Here is a 21,502-nt window from a genome sequence, read left to right as displayed (position 1 = left end):
CCCCCCTTACACATACTCCCTGCATTTGAGGCCAATGCATTAACTGACTGTAATTCATCAAGTGACTCTTCCCAGTTCTCTTTTGGTATTTTAGGTTTAGTTTTAGATTCCCTACCTGCTGTGCTTTTCTTTCAACTCCCCCATTTCTGTTTTCTGACATCTCTCTTTTTCAATCTGACTCTTTTACCCAGTGATTCTACTACCACTTGAGTCTCATAGGATGTTTTCATGAATTTTATCTTTACAACTCATACAGTGTCAAATCAACAAGGTATCTGATAGCCATTACTGCAATCCTGCTCCTTGTTCACTAACAACTGCTATTTCTACATGTCCTGCTTTACATTTAAGAGAACTATTAAGAGGAATGTATGAATGCGAATAGGAACATGAACATAGCTGTGCATTCATACAACCATTTGCAGGATTAGACTATTAAGCTACCATCAAGTAGAACTTTTGTATATTACTACTGAAGAAGATAACTCCACATTCCAAATGGTCTAAATTAGTAATAGCTTCAAACTTTTAAACAGAAAAAATAACTCAAGAAACTGACAACATCGTACCTGATGAAGAAGAAGCCTAAAGTCACTGCTACTTTTAGCTTCTGTACTTCTGATGCTTTGAGACCAAAAGTTCAGAAGAAAGTAAGTTCAGAAGAAAGTTCGGAAGAAAGTAAAATTTCACACCATTTTGGAAGAAATTAAAGCATTTTTAAACTACTAACAAACCTCGGGACTGCAATAAATAATTTGGGGAAAGAGTGTAATAGCAAAAGAACCCCTATAAATAGCCAATTTATAGCCAATACAGGACTAAAATTGAGCTCCTTCTAATTTTATTTTCAAGACAACAACCATTCAAGCAATACAAAAGATTCCTCATGTATGCTTTGGTGGACAGATCTTTTTCCTACCTCTTAAACAAACAGCATAATAGTCATTCACAGGATGAATGAATCAAGGAGCTTCAGAACACATTCAATCAATGGTTTTGAAAAGTACTTCTTAATGGCCGTTTAAAAGAAAGAAAACAAAGAACCCATGTTTTCAGGAAATTGTATTTAAACTGAAGTATCTATGGCTACTGCTTAGATGCAATTTTTTATTTTTTTAAACAAAGTTGACTTTCAATAAAGCCTGCGTTAGTAAAAAGGAATATGATTTGCACAAACCTCTCTGAAATACCTCTATTTATAAAGCTCCTTTTTATGATGAATTGGCACAACTCTTAACACTGCAATAGCACATGTAATTTCAACACCTGGAAAGAACTCAATCTCACTAATCAGTGTTTACAACTGTAACACCAGGATTTCAGCAGTCTGTAGTTAAAACCTGGCTCACAGTAAAGGCAGGAAAGGCATTACCATGCCTATACTAAATCTTCCTGCTCAGATTTATTTCCTTTAAAACCATTTCTCTGGGGTTGCAATTCTATGCTGAATTTTATTTGTCAGTCATATAAATGACTTAACGTGACAAAAACCTTTATACTCACGACAGAGGTTTTGGAAGAAACTTGAAACAAAGACTTTTAGACACCAAAATAAACCAGCTTTTTTTTGACCATGCCAAGAGCATTACAATGAGCTAAGTATAGATTTGCTCCCTCCTGCAAGCCTTGTATTGTACTTCTATTAAACTGAAACAACCAAGCTATGTCACAGAAGTAGTCTCTAGCAATTACTCATTTCCCTGGCTAAGGGGTTCCATACAATGTATAATTTAGACTGTTACGAGTTTCAAAGGTTTTGGCAAGACCTTACTAAAGCTCTTGGTTAAATATGGATAGATGGAGAAACATTTGATTTTTCAAAGTGCTTTATTAGGCTTAAGAACAGCCAGCCAAAAGGATATATTGATAGATACCTGGACTTGGTACCATTTCTTTGGCATAAATAGAAAAACATACCATATGCTTGAAAGATGATAAAACTAACAATGGAGGACTGCCTCAGTGTACCTGCAAGCACGTATTTTTTGAGGAAAGTGGAGAAATTTATGCAAAGGCAATGGCAATTCATTTTTCCATTTGGCAATTTCTTTTCAATATTCATAGAACAAACACAGAATTCACTCAGAAATCCAAGATTAGTTACTTCACCAGACAATAAAATTCATATCATTTACCCATGTAACAGAGAGCAAGTCCCTGTAAATTAGCCAAATTCAACTTCTCTAAAGTCAATTTCTTCAAGAGTTTCTTTTGATTTTAGGTGAAATCTTTAAAAGACTCCTGAAACTGTGAAAGACTGTACTTCTTTCACTCACACTACATAAAATAACTCTAAAGTACTGATGAAGAGAGGTTTCTGAGGCATGAATAAAGGAAGGGAAAGACGCAGAGGTATCTTTCTGCTGCCTCATTTTGTCTTCCCTCTGCCAGAGTGGAAACTGTTTCTCCTACCCTCTTCTCAATGCAGCTGTTTCTAATACAAAATAACAAGTATTGCTTCAGCCCCCTCTCTGTAGCGGGCCAGTACCAGACAAGCTTCCAGAGCTCCAGCCACATTCCATTTCTGGCAGGTTCTCTGGAGCCTCTGCAGCACAACAAGCTATTGGTTTTATATGCATCTGTTATGGGAAGCTTGCATGTATCATAGACTCAAAGAATAGCTGGAAGGGATTCATATTCCTGTACCTCACAGGACTGCCCCAGAAGGAAGGCACATCCTTTGAGTGTTGGCCAGATGCTGCCTGAACTCTGGCAGGCTGGTGCTGTGGCCACTTCCCAGAGAAACCTGTTCAAGTGCCCAACCACCTTCTCAGTGGAGCATGATGTGAGCACTGTCTAAATCCCCACTGCAGTGCTAATACACTGTCCCCACATTCCTTTTCCTCTGACCAAATGCAAGTGCAACCACAGCCACCATCCCATCAGAAGCTAAGAAAAAAGGAGAATAACATGGCTCTGAGAGTGGCAGGTGGGAAGTGTGTACCTTTACTACATAAAGAAAAAAAAGCATGATAGATCAGAACAGACCAGAAAGTCAATGCTTCAGTGGGATGGGACTACAGACATCCTCATTTTCCACTTAGGCTTTGTTAAAATTTGCAACAACAGTTTTGGGGACACAAGGTGGAAAAGAACTTTAGCTACAGATGAGGGTCAAAAAATGCTGACAAAAATATCTAGAAACACTTATTAACATAAGCCAGTAAATACCTGTCAGGCAGCAACTGACCTCTGCTCACTAGTGACCAATGGCCTGATGAGAAAAAACAGTAACTCCAAATAGTCATCCCTGACATTATGCACTGCACTGGAGTTTGGCTCCTTTAATCATCTGACAAATCTAGCTACACATACACACAGTGTTAGTTTTCTTCACTGCACTTTAAAAATGATGGATAGTAACACTCTTTAATACAGCTCTCAATTCTTTTGCACATAAATCTTATCCAACACTTAAAAAAGGGAATAAAAAAATTTAACTTTTTGCCTTTAGGGTACTCCCTGAAAAAGTAATATGGGAAGGGGGAAGAGGGGGAAACTTCGAACATACCTTTACAGTTTAGAAGTATTTAAATACAAACATTCCTGTACTGCAATTTACAGTCTTTAACGTTTGTTCCTGCCACACCCTCAAACAAAGAAGAACACTGAATTATAGGTTTGACAGAAAAAGGTTTGATGAAACATTCAGCACACTTGATGGGTGTGACTGATCACAAATTTAAGCGCAGTTTCTCCTCCAATGAATTAATCTGATTGCAATTGCTGAATTAATACAGAAAAACCTGTTTTACTTACCAACTACCACTGTTCACTCCAAGATATGGGAACTGATGACTACCCTTAGCACTAGCTTCCTTGCAATAAAATCACAAAATTATTGTATTTTTCTCTTTAAGATGAAAAACCAGAGAAGACTTTTAAAATTACAGATCCTGGGTATACAAACCAAAATACACTTAATATGGGTCATATTTTCATGCTGAAAAACACCACCAAAAATCAAAGCTTTGTCAAGCAGTCACTTGACATAGAACAAGAGAAGAAGAAAATTCTCTCTTAAATATTTTGAACTCCTGAAGATATCTTAAACTTTGAGATAATGTACAAAAATAATCAAAATCCCTTAAACAACTGGGTGTGGAAATTAATTGACGGAATATTTGTTGAGAATACTCAGGTTCAGAGGTGTGCAGAAGTGTCTCTCTATTCCATTAAGGTAAGACACAGCAACCAGAGAAGTTGTTGTACACATCAGGCCTGAGGGACTACCACATCTATTAGAATGAGCATTTCTTCTCTCCTAGACTTCACTGGTGGCCTTGGCAGCACTGGGTTAATGGTTGGACTCGATGATCTTAGAGATCTTTTGCAATCTAAATGATTCTATAATTCTGTGTTAGTGCAAAACCTATTTGTTGAAGAAACAAAGGTGTCACTTCACAAAGCATGAATCCTAGTGTGGCTAACAAGTTCTAGGTTTTACATACTACCACCTGCCCTGACCAATGGAATAGAAGATCTCAGAGTCCAGAAACAAAAATCTATCAACTGGCTATGCTCTTGGAGCTGGCACATTTTGAAATCCATGGGAATATTGTTTTCTGTGTGTTGCAAGGACAAACAATGTCATTATTTTCCAACTGCTACCTCATGCTATGGGTGTCAAACACATGCACCTACAAACCAAAGCAAAGTGCACTGGTCCACATTTGGCACATGCATAATGGTTTTCATCTTCAAACACCTTGTAGAGAGGAAGAAATCACATTAATCTTCACAGCACCACTGTGAGATAAATACAAAATTATTCCTTACCCTGTAGTGTATTTTATTCCCAGATTTTATCTCATAGGACTCTGAACGCAGCGTTTGCACCTTAACACAAGGCTAGCAAAACTTAGTGAAATCATTAATTTACAAGAAATAGCCACATTAGCCATTATTTATGATCATGTCATGAACAGTCATAAGGTAATCCCTGAAGTTTATTTCAGAAGTGAATTGTGATAGCCAAGTACATTGAGCTAGAAGCCAGAAGTGGAATGGATCAAAATGGGTCCATTTGTATGTCACAGCATAATCCTGTCTGGAACCTCTGCTCTTTCTGATGTTATGCCAAAAAAGTCATGCCAATGGACACATTCATTAGCAGGAGACAAGCTGTCTGGCCAACATCTCAGTGAGTGGGTACCATGCTGCTGTGATACCAAGGGCCCTTGAAGCAGTCAGAATGTTGGTTTGAATGAATCACCTTGGGATATCCATGGATAACTGTAACAGCATTAAGAGCGGTGACCTTCAGGTTCTCTGGTGGGCCTTTTTGGCTGGTAGGAAGATTAACCATCAAGCTGTGTTCTGTACTAGGAATACATCACCATTACATTAAGGGACTCGGTATTAGGAGCCTCAAATATGGTTCTATGACCATGGGATCCTCTGTAAGGCTCAGCAGCTGCTTGGGAGACGTAGGATCCATTTGACTACATGAGGCAAAAGTACCTTTGCCAGTAGGCTCAAGAGCTTTACTCTCAAAATTATGTGGGAGGGAATAAGGAAGTTTAGGATAGGGTGGGCAAGGCAAGAGACTGGGATAATGGGAAGAAAAGGACTTAGCAACTCACAAAGCAACTGAGCTGAAGTGCAATTCCTTTGACCACAGGCATGTACAGAAGGAGACTACCATAGAACAGCCCTGCAGGAAAGCTCTAAGACTGTACCACAGAACCAGCACACTCTGATGCCCCTCCAAGGTCTCTAACACATGCAGCAGAGGGAATAAAGAAGAGGAGTTTGAACACTGTGTGCAGTTACGGGGTTACAGACTCTGGGATCATGGAGAATCAGTGGGATAGCTCACACAACTGGAGTGCTGTAATGAAGGGATACAGGCTCCTTAGAAAGGACAGCAAGAAGGTGAGGAAGGGTCTTGCCCCCTCACCCTTTTTTCTGTGAGAGTGCTCTAACACTGGAACAGATTGCCCAGAGAGGCTGTGGAGTCACAGAGAATCAAAACCATACTGAAAATGGGCAACCTGCTCTAGGTGGTCGTGTTTGAGCAAGAAGATTGGACCGGTTGACCTCAAGAGCTGTCTTCCCACTTTAACTCTTCTGTGGTTTCGCGGCGTTCGGTTCCATTGAATTTGATTCCTTATACACTTAAAATACAAATCTAAGACCTCCCCAGTGACAAAGGCATTGCAACTTTACTCTTGACACACAACTCCAGTGCAAACCCACTATAACCAACTGAGTGATGTCACTGAGACCAAATTAAGGAAAGCATATTTAGGACTGTGGCCCCACACAGTTGTTTTCCTAACCATGCATTTTACTTTATCTTTGTTTATTCAAAGGATCTCATTTGTATTAAAAGAACTCCCATTTCATATAGAAGGTTGAAGGATTCACTGATTTGTTATTTTAATTGCAAAGCTTCTCCCAAACTGAAGCTATACTGAAAATTTCAGCAATGTAGTTGAAAATAACAAGCAGTATATACTAAGCTATAATTCCAATCTACATTTTTTTCTTTAAGTTGTAAAAAGAGGGCAGCAAGACTGGCCAACAGATACCTAGTAAATTTCCATTAAAATGTCCTGTATCACAGATAATGCATATAAATACATACCACTGCAGAACTGCAGAATGGTAGAATTTCTATTTATATAGGATGCTCAGCAGATGCTATGTATACAGAGAAATATTTTAACATGTCTTTCAAAATGGGGAGTGTTTTCCATTGTGCTGGCTTCAGCTGGAGTAGAGTCAATTTTCTTCACAGTGGCTGGTATGGGGCTATGCTTTAGATTTGAGCTGAACACAGGGCTGATAATATGGAGATGCTTTTGTTCTTGGTGAGCAGGATTTACACAGAGCCAAGGCCTTTTCTGCTTTTTGTACTGCTGTGCTGGCAAGGAAGGTGGGGGTACATGGGAGGTAGGGAGGAGACACAGCCAGGACAGGTGACCCAAACTGACCAAAGGGACCATGACCAGACCATGTGACACCATGCTCAGTGAATAAAGTGGGGGGAAGAAAGAGGAAAGGGGATGGAGGGGGGTGTTTGGAGTGATGGCATTTGTCTTCCCAAGTATTCATTATGCTTGAAAGGGCCCTGCTCTCCCAGGGATGGGTGAACACCATGCCTGCCCATGGAAGTCATGAAAGAATTCCTTGTTTTGTTTTGCTTTGCTTGTGTTAGCAGCTTTTAGCTTTTCCTATAAAACTATCTTTATCTTGACCCACAAATTCTGTAGCTTTTACCCTTCTGAGTCTCTTTTTGATCACCCTGGTGAGGCTGCATGGGCCTTGGCTGCTGGCTGGGATTAAACCATTACAAACATGTCTAAACTAATTTTAACATAAAACACACTCTTCCTAATTAGTACTGTCCTGAAACATTTCACCCCTCTGTTACTTATCCAAAAATTACTCTACACCTGACACCATAAGACATTATAAAACTACCTTCAACCACATAGGCATGGGGGGTCAGGAAAATACTGACAGCTCACAAGCTGTGAACAACTAATGGTGAAACATCTACAGTAGAAATAGAGATTTCCCTAGCACTGTCTCTTATTTTCTGCTTCTGCTGGTTGGCAGAATGTGACATACACAGAACAATCTTTGGATAGAATCATCATAGTATCATAGAATTGTTTCGTTTGGAATAGATCCGAGATGCAAACACAGCTTTGAGCAGGAAAACACTACAGAGCACTGCATGTTAAGATACCTTTAAATAACAATTTTACAAAACCAGATTTTGAGTTAGCTGCTTGCTGACAGAAAATGCCTGGTTACATGATATTTCCATAAAAACCATGAAAATTCTGTGCTGGAAAACAGGATGAGAAGGCATGGTGGAAAACAAAACATTTTAAACAGTCACTAAACATAATTGATAACAAAGGGGAAAAATGAAGATAAGGAGAAGACAGTAGCAATTCCAACCCACCTATTACATTTAAGGTTCTAGACTGGAATTTCAGTAATAAGCAGTAATTTCTCAGTTGTGGCAAACCAATGCAACAGATAGCAAACTGTTAAGTATATAGTGTTTTCATCTTATTTCTGACCATGAAAACAGTATGCACTTTTGTGTTGTGTAGAATTCATTGGAGGATCAGGGTCTCCTTTCATAAAGTCACTGAGGTCACAAACTTCTCCCAGCAGGCATCTAGGGTTCCAGGAAAAAAGGGAATGGAAGAAGTACAAAAGCAAGAGAGAACTTCCCTCCTTCTTAGATGAGAAAATGCTAAGAAATGTTTATATGGTGATAATGGAAAAATATTCATAACTTTCTTTTATTATTCTCTGATGCATTTCTCAAAGCAAAACTATACTCTTCTTCAGAAAGGCTACACTAACTACTCTAGGTTATCCACCTTGTATGCCACAGACACATTTCTCAGGAAAATAAAAACTCAAGAAATACACTAACAGTCTACTACTGCACAACCCAACATATTTATTGTGCTGGGGGGAACCTATCAATGACCCCATTTTCTTTCTTTCACTGCTACCTAGCATGAATACCTAACTTCCCCAGGAAAAAAAAATGACTCCTAGGTAGACTATTAAAGGTTTTTAAGGCACTTACCCTGGTAAGACAAATTGCCAAAACTTAATACAAATCACAGCTTCTGAATTTAGACTGAATTTGGCTAGTATTTTAGAAACAAGTGTCAGTTTTATTTGTTTTGAAAGATGAAAGATGAATTAGAAGAGCTATGGGACGGCACATCTCCCTTCCTACTTATCTTTCTGTAATGATCCACACACTGCTTTGGTTTTTTTCTTTCAACTGGATATTTCTCAGCAACACTCAGAATGCACAAACTTGTATCTGGTCATAAAGTTTTATTAGAATTCTGTTGAAATAACAGAATTGCAAATAAATTATGCTAAATAATGAGGAAGTTAAATGATTCTACACTGAGCCACTGACTTCTTGGCAGCTATTTGTTTAAGTGCCTGAAGGAGTAATTATATTGCCTCTGGAAGTTTAGTTTAAAGCAACCAAAACCCTAAGCCGTAAAATTGTAAGCAAATAGCAAGAACTACATGCAAACTCCCAGGGAAAGGGTTATGAGTAAAACTTCTGATCCATTAAAAGAATGTAATAACCATGTTTTAAACATAGTTAAAAGACTTCCAAAACTAGCAATTACAGCAACAATTTTGTTCTTTTAGGTTGTCCTCATCTCCCTGCTCCAGACATTCAGTTTTGGGTGCCATTTTTCTCTAAAAATTAAGATAATTTTAAGATGTGACAACCAACATTCTGCAACAGGGACACACTATGTAGATATCCAGGAACAAAAATGCATGCGAGCAGGCAAAAAGTTTTTCAGGGGAATCATAAAATGCAATTATCATTGTTTTACCACTTTAACTCACAAATCCAAGTGGCCTGGGAGAATACTTAATGGAAAACAGCCCTCACAACAATAAATTAACAATTATGGAAAGCAGACAATGCATTTCCAGCTTACTTTTAAGTATGAGAAGTCCAGTCACAAATCCATTTTAGGACTCAATATGGAGGAATAAACAGAAAGGAGAACAACCTTAAGTCTCTGTACACTGACCAATTTCAGTCTCAGGCGAACACAAAAGCAATAGCCATATATTCTATAGTTCAGGTATTTCACAGTGAAATGTGTAGACAAAAGCAGAATTTCACAATTTAAAGACTGAGCTTTTCAATATTCAGAAATGCTTACTTTTTAATCAGATCTCTGAATTAATATCTTTATTCTTTTATGAATATATTTTTGTAGCAGATAAATAACATCAGTTGAAAATAAATTCCTACCTGTTTTCTCTTTTCAGGTGGAAGCGATGGATCCCCATCCTACAAATAAACAGATATATTTTATTTCAGGTTATTTCTGAAATCAGAAACTATATTAATTCTGCAAATCTAATTATAGAACATGTATTTTAACTAAAATGTTATGAATTTTTTTTAAATACTGCTGATTAATACCAGCAATACTAACTTTAGCATAAAAACATTTCTAAAGTTGAAGATTTGTTTACGTTTCTAGAACAGCAGTTCATTACAAATTTGTGTTGCATTAATTTTCATACTGGTACATTAAGTTGCTGTGGAATAATAATACCACAGTCAATTTTTAAATGGAATTATCACTGAAACGAATTTCCTCAGAGCATGCACTGCGTTTCTCTGTCCTACATAACAAGCACTGCCTCATCCCTGCAGAACAAATGAGTAATAATACCATCAGGGCTGTGCAACTGCAGGACTACTGCAAACAAGTACCTAAACATTTTTACAGCAGCCATTATGGATTTCTTTCCAATTTTTTTTTGAGGTTCACCTTTGTCCCCCAGTTTTACAGTCCTCATAAAGAACAACCTACAATCAGCTCCCGATACTTCTTTTTCAGAGACTGGTGTCGCTCTCGCAGCTGGTTGGCCATCAGTTTGTACTGGTCTCTTTCTTGCTGACAGGTGTCCAGCTCTTTGGAAAGGATGAGCAATGCCTCCTTCTTACTTTCAAGTTTCCTTTTGCACACCAGGTACTGCAGAAGAAAAAAAAACCATACATGTAACAGGCCATTTCTACCCAAGCAGTACTGAATACAAGAGGCTCAAGTTCTTCTGTGAAAAGCTGGAAGATTGCACAAGATCAAAGTCTGCCACAAGTTGTCTTGACTTATAAATGACAATCATGGGGAAGATATCTCAGATAGAAAGCTTGAAATCCATCTGTAAGGATGTTCACCTGACCACTAGAAATATTTATCAGTTTGAGTTTCTCATTCTTTTACTTATATGCAATAGCATGAGGAACCTTGCAATTTGCCCAGCAGCCCTAACAAGGCTGCTAGAAGGAAGAAGCATTTGCAAAATCCCTTTTCTACATGTGTTCACAATATCCAGCCCCCAGGCAGCAACCACTCATTCCTGCTTCACTTTCCACTGCCATCCTTCTCCCCACTACCAGCAGTGTACTCAGCCTCCCAGCTGGACACTGAAATGGGACTATGTTATAGCAGCAGGGGCTGCAGGAATGAGAACCAAAATTTGCCTTGACTATGAAACAATTACAGTGTGGTGCCCTAACACCACACGTAAAGAAATTAATTATGCTGTGGTACTACAGGCACATGTTCATTTCAGGCAAAAAAATGGGAAATAATGCAGGAATGCAAGAACACCTAAAAGGGGAGGGAAGGCAGAGATGAGCCTTCCCCTGCAGCCATCACTTCTCATGTGAAGGGGTCATGTACTAAGCAAAGCAGAATACACAAATCTTAGCTGTTCTGCATTAGTCTGATCTGCCTCATCGCCTTCCACATTGAAAGGAAGAGTAACATGTGTGTCATCCTCAATGTCACATGTCAGAACTTTCAGGTAACTTTTTTCACTTAACATGATGTTTGATCAGCAGATTCTTATTACCCATCACTTGTCACTGCCCATGCCAAAGTGTCTATTTCCATTTCTGATGATACTGACATAAGACCTGGCTCTATTTTCTGAATGTGGTCTGCAAGAGACCAAATACCATAGCAGTCATGAAAACAATTTACAGATTCATTATATCCTCTGACAAGAATACTTTGTCATTATGGGCTCTTGCACAAAGAAACAACATCAGCACTTCCATACTGTTCAAGTCAGTGCTGCTGTTTGGGACAAAAATCGTTCTTTGTATGTATTGTATGTATTCCTTGCTTGGAATTAACTTTGTTAACCTCAATTTCACATCAATGAGAAAGGAAAAAGTGAGTTTGGTATACTAGTACAGACAACCTTTTCCAAAAATGGTAAATGCTTAGTTGCAAAAAAGTGGGAAGGAAATGAGAAAAGCAATTCCAAGAAGGATTTGAACTCTCAAAAAGGACACTTCCACCTTGGATTAATTTTATTTCTGGCAATACTGAAGTTGAAATCCTGCCATAAATTTTCTGGATTATGATGCCTTGGCATCAACAAAGGCAAGTGTACCTATGTACTTATGTCCTTACTGATACCTTACACAAATGTCAAATCCCCTGATAAAGGACTGAAAGGTATGAGAAGCTAAACTTTAATATTGTCAGTAAGTGATTATAGTAAACTGCTTCAAACTTGATAAAGTAATGCCTTCCCTTACAGTGAAATATTTGTCAATCTCTCTTCTTTATTTCCCTTTTCATCCCGTCTAAGTAGTTCTAAAACAAGCCTTTGCTAAATTGTTTTTAAATATTAACAATCTGATAGAGTAGTTGCAAACAAAAATGAGTAAAAGCAAACCTCACAATCACTTAAAAAAAACCCCAACCCAACAGCCAAATCCCTGAACCAAGTAGCCTGTCCTGTTCCTTTACCAGGAAGAATCCCATGAAGAATGAAACTGGCCCATCCAGCCAGCACCTGTGTGGAGTGGAGCACCCTATACCACGCACACAATGAGAGTGGAAAGAAGCCAAACATGCCTTACACACCCCCAGTCCTGCAGGTGCCTGCAAGCCTTGCCTCAAGTGCTGCTGGATAAGAGTCAGGATGAACCAGAGCATGTGGATTACACTGTAAAACCCAGTGCCCACCCAGCAGGAAATACAGACCTCGCAGCAAACAAACCTTGCTTGTGCCATGAGTCACAGCCCTCTACCAAAGACACACTCTGAGCATACAAGAAGGCTTCACCTTTTACAGCAGCACTGGCAGGGGCTGGGGAATTCTCCATTACCTGTTAGCCTGAGGATAATGAATCATAAACAGATTGTGGGGACAGTAATGTTCAGGGTCTGAATGAAAAGGAATAAAGATGGCCTCCTTGTTTAAAATCTGTTTTAACTAGATGAACTATATACTGACGATATTGGCATCTCTCCTCAATGTACTGTTTGGAATTTACAACAAAAATGACCACATAAAAGATTTTTTTGAAGTAATTTTTGCCTTTTACACATATTGAATTTCTCAAATAAATAGAATAAAATCAGTTATAACATAATGATTTGCTTCCATGGGCTTATGGTACAAGAAACAATAAAGCCAGAGCATTTCTGTAGAATCTGATTATTCAACAGGGCTATGTTTGCAGTTGCCATTACCATTACTGAAGGAAAACCAAATTTCGCAGAGACGGACCTCAAAGAGGTTATTCAATATATTTATTTCTGAATGTTAAAAAACAGTGTAGCAATAATAGCCATAAAATGACCTAACAGCAGAAATGGTTCTAGTCAGGGAAATAACTGAGTCCCATCAGCAGTTTCCCTTATATAGACAAATAAATGCAACAAAATTGGTATGCTGTCAAAAAGAACACAGGAGAGTGACAAGTTGTTTTGGAGCAATGAAAGCAATAAGGCAAATTTTCTCAAAAAGTCTTAAAAAAAGTATTCAGTAGAGGCTTTTGGCATTTACTCATGCAGAGACTTCTTCCCCTGCAACTGAAGGAAAGCCCACATCTCAGGTGTTGTTTATCAGTGAGACAAAGAAGTGAATTCTGTTATGCACCATACTTACTATGAAATATTCTTACTGTATTTTGTTTCTTTTTAATTATTGGTAGAAAATAATCTATTAATTCAAAAAACCAAGTTAAATGAGAACCAGCTGCTATACATTCAATCTAAAAGTTACAATGTACAACTTCTCATATCTGTCTAGTGGCTTTTATCTACCAATGTGCTGTTATCTGCAATAAAGTAAATTATAATTGCTACAAGGAAGAACATAATAATTAAAGGGATATATATGACATCCTACATTACTGCCTGAACTGCTTTACAGCCAGATGACTACTTTAGTGAAATTGAGTAAAAAGAGACTGACATTACAAGAGAGTGTAACTGCTGCAAGGTGACCCTCTACATCGAACACTTACTATTTGTCCATGGCTATTTTTAGTCACAAATCTGGGTAGATCTCATTAATGACGCTGTAGACATGGTCTAATAATCTGATGAAGCTGGGACACGGTCAAGGTTTTAGACTTTCTTTTTTTAAACCAACAAACACATCAAATTCCTATCAGACTTTTAAAAAAAAATTGTACAAATTACTGGCCTATATTTTGGTATTTATTGACAATTATTGTCATGGAAAACATCTAATTTTCTGAGAGTAGAAGCAGAGATACTATCTCCAGTCTGTGCTTTGGAATCACTGTGGATCATATTCTGTCTTCTCTTGACAATTGAGGGCCTTGGGTCCTCAAGGCTACTACATTACATTGGGCCTTGAAACCTACAATCTACCATGCTCTCTGAGAAAGTCTACTCACCATCTTTAACAAGAGATCCAACTGCTACCAAACTGCCCTAAGTTTTATCAAATTTCTCCTGACTGTAGTCTTGGAGACAATTCTGTTGTAGAAACCAAAGGGTCCCAAAATGCACTGCAATCTCACTGTTTGGGATGTTTGTTGACTGTGTTTCTGTATGTTGCTCCCCTTGACTTCAGATTAAACTGTTAACTTATCTGAAAGAGTCAAGCACTCAGACCTAGAGAAATTACTGGCCATTTGATTGCCATTCACTTCCTGATGCGATTTATCTCTGATAAAACCTGAAATAATGCAGTGACCTTGGTTTTATCCCATCATATCAACTCTGCTTTTCCTGCTGCCCAGCTCCAGCTTGCCTGGCTGCCTCCCGATTGCTGAAACACAAAGCAGGCTGGTATCATTCCCTGATGACACAAGTGATACAAGCAGCTCTTCAGAACACCATGTCTTGTCTTGATGGCAATGCTACCCCACACCATCTTCACCAGCCATTCAGGAATACCACAATTTAGCAGTTAACACTACTGTGTGATGTGGCCCAGCCCTAAGAAGTTTTGTATGCTGTGCATCAAACAATATTAATTTCTCTGTTAGTTTCACAGCGTCCCTGCAGGTCTCTTAGACCAACCTGAAACATGGACACATGAAAAACAAACACTTGTTTTGCTGCCCAAAAGTCCAGCATGCAGGTCTTCACAGCACCCTCCCACAGCTCCAGAGAATTTTGGAGCACAGTAAATCACAATGCCAGCTCTTTCAGTATTTTCATTTCATTTTCCAAATGTCAAAGGCATTACAATGCCAACCCAACCAAGCAGAGACCTTAGAGTATCTGCTCCACTTTGTTCTTCCCTACAGCCCCTGTGTTTGTGCACATTAAGGAAAGCTGTTAAACTAGTGGCACCAAAACCTCATAGAGGTTTGGCAAATTACATTTCATGCTTTGTTTGAGAAGGAAACATGACAGAATGTTACAGAGAGAATACAAACATGAAAGTCTCACCAGTTTTCCTTCCTCTTCTCTCTTGCCCACATAAAAAATTGTGGAACCAATGGGAAAGGTGTGCTCTGCCAATTACAAGCAGGCTAGGTATCTGCTCAACAGTTTGGTAAGTCCAAAATTACTAGGCAAGGGAGCTCAAGAGAGAAGCATATCACCTTTCTCTGTGCTGCTGAAGACCATGCACAGTCAATAACCAAGAAACAGTCTCTTGTGAATGAAAAATTAAACACAAAGTACATCTCTGCAAACTAGCTGTAGGAGGCACAGTCACATATGAGTAGCTGTAAACCGCATACACTAAACATTCCAATGTGTGGGAGGTGACAGTGAAAGAGAAGCATTTTGACATTGGATTTAACTCTAGTGCTGTCTGCTGCCATGGGCAGGGACACCTCCAACTAGTCCAGGTTGCTGAGACTCCCATCCAAACCGGCCTTGAACAACTCCAGGAATGGGGATGAGGAATGGAATGTACTCTTGGGATAGTAACTTGATATTTATGAAGATCTGGTTTATGGAGGACTTGGGACACCAGCAGGAAAGTTCCTGCTACAGCTCAGTCTCTTGCATCAAACCAGCAGTTACTGATCAAGTCTTCACCCTACAACTTTACATCAACTTTTAAATACTGTAAATGTGGGTCACTGAATGACTAAAATGTTAGATGAAAACCAAGAGCCCAAGCAGAAAAATTACATGGTAACTCAACAGAGTAATTAATCTTTCATATATATATATATATATATATCTCCATACATCCATCACCAATACATGAAATAAGCTAGAGAACAGGTAAAATGTGGATTCTGGCTCCTGAAGTGAGTTCTTCTGCATCCAGTTTGTGAGATTACCAATGGAAAGAATGAGTCTTTTATGCTCCTTCAGTGTTTGCTAAGTTGGCTTTGTCCCAGTATTCCTACCCACGTCATCCTATTCAGTTAGTTTAAAGAATGCTCAAGGTACACGTGGTGCAAAGATTGTTCAGGGTACCAGGTGCTCACTAGGCCTGAAATACATGTGGCTGTAAATTAAGTGGAAAAATACATAAATATGGAGGCAAAAGAACAAGCAAGAAGTTAGTGGTGAGCATAATAAAAGTAGAGAAATATATGTGAAAAGGTAGAGAGTAAAAGGCACTGAAATGGAACTACAGTCAAAAGGAAAAAGAAGGGTAAATACAGAAAAAGGCTAAAACAGACAAAAAATTTTCTTCTTTTCTAATGAAAAATGAAAAGACAGGCTACAAAAATAAATGCTGTGTGTACAAGTGTTTGTGCATGAGGACCAAACATGCATCCTTACCACTTTTCTTAACATGTGTAGCACCATAGTTTTAAAAGTTACAGTTACTTTGACAAGTATTTCAGTTATTCCTACCTTTCAAACCTGGGCTTATGCAAATGAAAATGCATGTGACCACAGGTCTGAATCCATCAGCTTCTGGTCTTTTACACCAAGATTCTTAACCCCATCTTATGTTTTAAATGTCTACCACCTGCAATGGGAGAGTGTTTGTTTAGAGCTACCATGTCTTTTCTTGCCTGTGTTACCTTGTACTTTGTAAGCATTTCAAGATTTTTATGAAATGCACAGGGGAAAAAAATTACCCAGCAGACACTGAAGCTAGGAGGCCTTGAGAAAATCTGTACCACTGGGGGATACGGTAAATTCAAAAACTTATCACAGGTTACTTCAGAAGTCAGAGCCACTTTCTCACAGACCCATTAGGATTTGGAGTTAATGGGTAAAACACATGGAGTGAATTACAACAGCCAAAGAAAGAGGAAGGCAAAAGAAGAAAATCTTGACATCACCCAGAACAACAGGCTTACTGTAAGCCTGCTGTGGAAACAGAGAGAAAGTAAGGAAAGGTGGAGTATAAGTCACTATGCCTCTAAATTTTCCTGAAAAAAAGAAATTATATGTGTGTTTAAGTATCTACAAGAATGCAGCTTAGCACAGTCATTAAACTTTACTAAAATCAAGAAGCCCCTAAACTGAAGTAGGTGTTCAATTTTAGGATAGAATTTTTAGGTTTAACTGCATAAAAAGTAAAAAAGTTCCAAAATAATTCTAAATGACATTTTAAAGCAGGGAACAGCAACATTTCCTCTGAAGACACCTCATGATTTGCCTCCCATCTGAAATCACCCCCATCCCAAATAAAACTCCATTTGATAAATGAGATGTCAGATTCAACACTGCACAACCAGAATATTACTAAAAGTGCACTTTTCACTTTCTCCTGGATCATTTTGTGTTCTTGGAAATCCTGTATTCACAATCAGTCTCCATTTCTGGATGTACTGTGCTAGCACAGATCTGGGCCCATACAAACTCCCACTGAAAGCACCAAGAGCAGCGACAGGTTCAACATCCTAAACTCAAATATTTATCTTTTTGACAGGTCAGGGCTTTAGGCCTTACACTCAGTTAACATAATGGAGGCAAAGCCCTCTTGAAAACAAGGGAATTCATCTGTGTGCATCATACTGTAGGACAGTAGACTCAATTAGGTTTACTCAGGCCAATGCCATTTGCACAGAAGTTTTATCTGCTAGCTGTAAGTACAAAATTACTGTTTTTGCAGCAGTGCAATGTAAAAATCAGCATGCCAGCCTGCTTCATGAGTTTGGCTAATAAACAGATGTCTTCAATAATACTCCTTTAAATGATACTGACCTCAAGTTGCTTTGAGTTTGCTAACTTACCCTACGTACGTTATGTGCACCTATAAAAGCTGTGGATGTTTTAATGGGGATGCAGTGGACAATAAAGTTTCTATTCATGTAACTGGAAAATCCTCCACCTGTTGAGGCTCATGGACACGGTGCTATTACATTCTTTTCTCCCAGAGTATAAATATCACCATGGGTCTCACAACCCCTTCATATGTGACTGAAGTGAAGTAAGCACACAGGGCACAGGGGCAGCCCGGTCACCCAGGCCGGTGCCGCAGCTGGGCCGGGCTGCGCTGCTCCTCCGGGCCCGAGGCCTCGGCCGCCCCCGCAGCTCAGGGAATCCTCGGCGCTTCCAAAGCAGCCACAGCAGCAGCAGCAGCGCCCTGAAGCCGCTCTCCGCAGCCCCAGCACGTTAACCCACGGAGCGGCTCACAGGCCCTTCCTGCGGCGCTCCGCAGCAGCGCCGGGCCGGCGCCAGACGTGGCCACAGGGCGCAGCCGTGCCCGGCACAGCTCGGCGTCCTCCGCCCGCTGCCGCAGCCGCCCGAGGGCCGGGTCTCCTCTCGGCGGCTGTGCCCCTGGCCCCGGCACTTCCTCGAGGCGCGGGGAGCAGCCGGGCCCGCCCGCCGCTCCTCCTCGCTGCCCTGCGCCCCGGCCCGCGGCCCCCCCGCCGCCTCACCTCGCTCAGCAGCCCCTGCCAGTCGCTCTCGCTGCGGTGGGAGCCCATGGCTCCGGCGGGCCGCGGCGCCGGTGAGCGGCTCCTCCTGGCCCGGCCTTCGCCGAGCAAGCCGCGGGAGAGGCGGGGACTGCGGCCACCTCTGCCGGCCCGCCCTGCCCCCCGAGCGCCGCCGGGACCGCACGGCCGAGCTGCCGGCGGGGCCGGGCCGCGGGGCAGAGCGGCGGGGCCCGAGCGGCACCTGCCGAGGGCTCTGCGGGAGCGTCTGGGGTGCTGTCCCACAGAAGGGTCCTCCTCTCCTTACGTGCGCCTCCTGCATGACAGCTCGGCACTGCTGCCATCCCAGGCCCTGGACAGCCAGCCTTCTGTGAGAACTGGTCCATGAGGGAAGCGGCAGCAGGGAGGTTTTCGTATTACATATGTGTGTGTAACAGAATTATGTAAGCACCTGTGTTGGGTGTGTATTGTAAACCACAGCGGGAGGACAAGGGAACCGCTTTTTCAAAACATGATAGTAGAACACTGCCCACTTTGAGCAAAGATCTCCGCTGTTGCGCAGTTCACGGAGGTGTAAATAACCTCATGACCCAGGACTTGATCTGGCTCCTTTATTTCCCGGTTAGCACACACGCTCCTCCAGCACCGGAAGCCAAGCACGGCGCGCACGCACACAGCGCTGCTGGGAGATGCAAAGCTGTGTTTCGTGTCAGGTACAAACAGGCGACGTGTGTATTTGTGAATGCGAAATGTGTGGACCCCGACAATGGGAGAGCTGTGAATTCTAATAATAACTGAGGAAAATAAAGCATGGAAAAAGGCCTTTGAACCTATCTTTTGTTTGCAATTAACCCTAGTTGATTTAGCAGCATTGGAATTAAGGTGTTAAGATGTTGCTTTTTGCTTGCATTTAATCCATAAAAAGCTCTGCAATAATACCCTTTTGAAGTATAATTTTAGAATATTACTTGTATCCTTGAAACTATAGCTTTGGAATATATATAAAGGAAATGTGCTTATCTCACACCTTATTGAAGCAGAGAAAAACAGCTTGAGAAAGGAAGATGAACATCACCTTAAGGATTTATGATTTCGACCAAAGGGAAGCTGGACATCACTGTTATGAGATTTATAGTCTCTGCAATTAAAAGGTGAACACACATCTGGGGAGCTGGACCCCACCAGATGGGAGTCGTCTTTCTTCTTTTTAAAACTGGACCATCACCATCTGGGGATACTCCTTTGAGATACATCCTGAGAAATTAAAATCACAATAGTGTATGGAATTGTGATGTAATAATTTGGAATAAAAATTGCTGATGAGTAAAAGATTGGAAATAGAAACTGCTGAAAAAAACTGATGGGTACCCCTATAAATACCTGTAACCATCAATTATCGGTGTGCAGTTGGAGGGAAAACTTCCCCCACTGTACCCAGCGCTGTATTGCTCATACTTTACCATATTAAATAATAAATTGATTGCTGCTTGAATATGGGCCTAGCTTCTTATTTATAACACTACTCACCCTTCCCGGTGCCTCTGCTCCAGCCGTGCCCTCCGCAGCTCCCACAGCTACAACGCCCCCACAGACCACATCAGGTGTGATCGTTATCGTGCTGCTAACACAGTGAGTATCCCCAGGACTTACATTTTCCAGGCAGAGTCCAAGCGTAATTGCATGGAGAATTCGAGCAGTTTAACCCACAAGTACTCTTTGTTTTAAATAACACCACAAACAGCACAAGACAACATGATAAAATATGGATGCCTTGTTCCTTACCACAATTTACCCATTGTTAAGATTTGTTTGTGGTTTGGTGTCTAGGCACAATGTCCTTCTGTTCTCTAAAATGGCTTGGAGAGACCTATTTGACAACTTCACATCCCTTTGAGCATGTGATGCCTTGGCCTTGCCACTGAGAACGTTTCTGTTCCAGGTGCTTAATTAATGGTTTATATAGAAAGAAACATAGGCCATATTGAAATCCAACAGGAAATATCTTTGAATGGAAGACTATAAATTTTAATAAATGCCTGTAGTTATCTGTTGTCATTATGTTGCAAGGGTTCCACATTGCTAGTTTCATACATCCTTGATGTTTCTGACAGGCAGCTCCTCCAGGCACTGCCTCTTCCTTGTCCTCACAGCAGCCACTGACCCCAGTTCCCCTCAGCCAACCAACCCACTCTTTTATAACACTCTACTTATTGGCTGCAGCTGTGGCCTGGTAAAGTCAGGCCTGCTCCTAAGCCTTAATAATTGGCTCAGCTGCAACTCTTTAGGGGGTAAGATTACTTTCTATACTACCTTTATTTACTTATGTGCTATCCCCCTACAGTTATCTCCATATTAAAAAGTAAAAAAAAGTCCAGGAGAGCAGCTTGCTTTAATATGGAACCTTTGCAAAGTCCATACATTTCACCTGCAAATTATTAACATAGATATTTTTTCCAAATTATGAACCATTTTCTCCTATATTAGCTGTTCCTCATCTGTGGGCATTCTGTAACTTTAATGCTGTAGAGGGTACATTTGTCTTTGCTGTTTGTCCATATTTTTCTGTGGTTTACGTTGTCATGTGTGTGATATATTCCAATCCTGCATCTACTTGCAGGCTTCTCAGCAAACTGTTTCTGAAAACAGCCCCTTATTTGCACAGGCAAATAGCAAATAATGAAAATTAAATTAACAAGAACTATAATTTAAACCACTGCTTAAAAGAATTGTTAATTATATTAGAAACTCAAACATTTTCTTAGTGTTGTTTATAGTTAAAGTTACACAACTGCTAGTGCAGATGGACAAAATAGAATCTTTTTCCCAGTTCTGCTTCTCATTTACAGAATTTCTCTCCTTTGTTTTCTTGGTTGTGTAGCATGGTGGACTCAGAATACTCTTGCAGAAAGAGCACTGCTTTAA

The 21,502-nt window shown here is 40.3% G+C and overlaps 1 protein-coding gene across 3 annotated transcripts in view; it reads right to left on the bottom strand.

The window, feature by feature from the left end:
* Positions 1 to 18,703, bottom strand: part of CCDC149 (coiled-coil domain containing 149) — a 51,216-nt gene extending 32,513 nt beyond the window's left edge. For all 3 annotated transcript variants that reach the window (XM_054293854.1, XM_054293861.1, XM_054293867.1), the window contains exons 1-3: positions 18,587 to 18,703; positions 10,359 to 10,520; positions 9,788 to 9,826 (exon numbers count right to left, since the gene is read on the bottom strand). In XM_054293854.1, coding sequence (XP_054149829.1) covers positions 9,788 to 9,826; positions 10,359 to 10,520; positions 18,587 to 18,634 — 249 coding nt within the window. In that variant the 5' untranslated portion in view covers positions 18,635 to 18,703. The remainder of the gene's footprint in view (positions 1 to 9,787; positions 9,827 to 10,358; positions 10,521 to 18,586) is intronic.
* Between the last annotated feature and the right edge of the window lie 2,799 nt (positions 18,704 to 21,502).

This window comes from Melozone crissalis, unplaced genomic scaffold (assembly GCF_028551555.1).
Source record: "Melozone crissalis strain CALT ecotype California unplaced genomic scaffold, PUWL_Pcris_2 ptg000006l_1, whole genome shotgun sequence".
NCBI lineage: Eukaryota > Metazoa > Chordata > Aves > Passeriformes > Passerellidae > Melozone > Melozone crissalis.
Note: the sequence above shows the minus strand (reverse complement) of the source record. Positions and strands in the feature narration are given on the sequence as shown.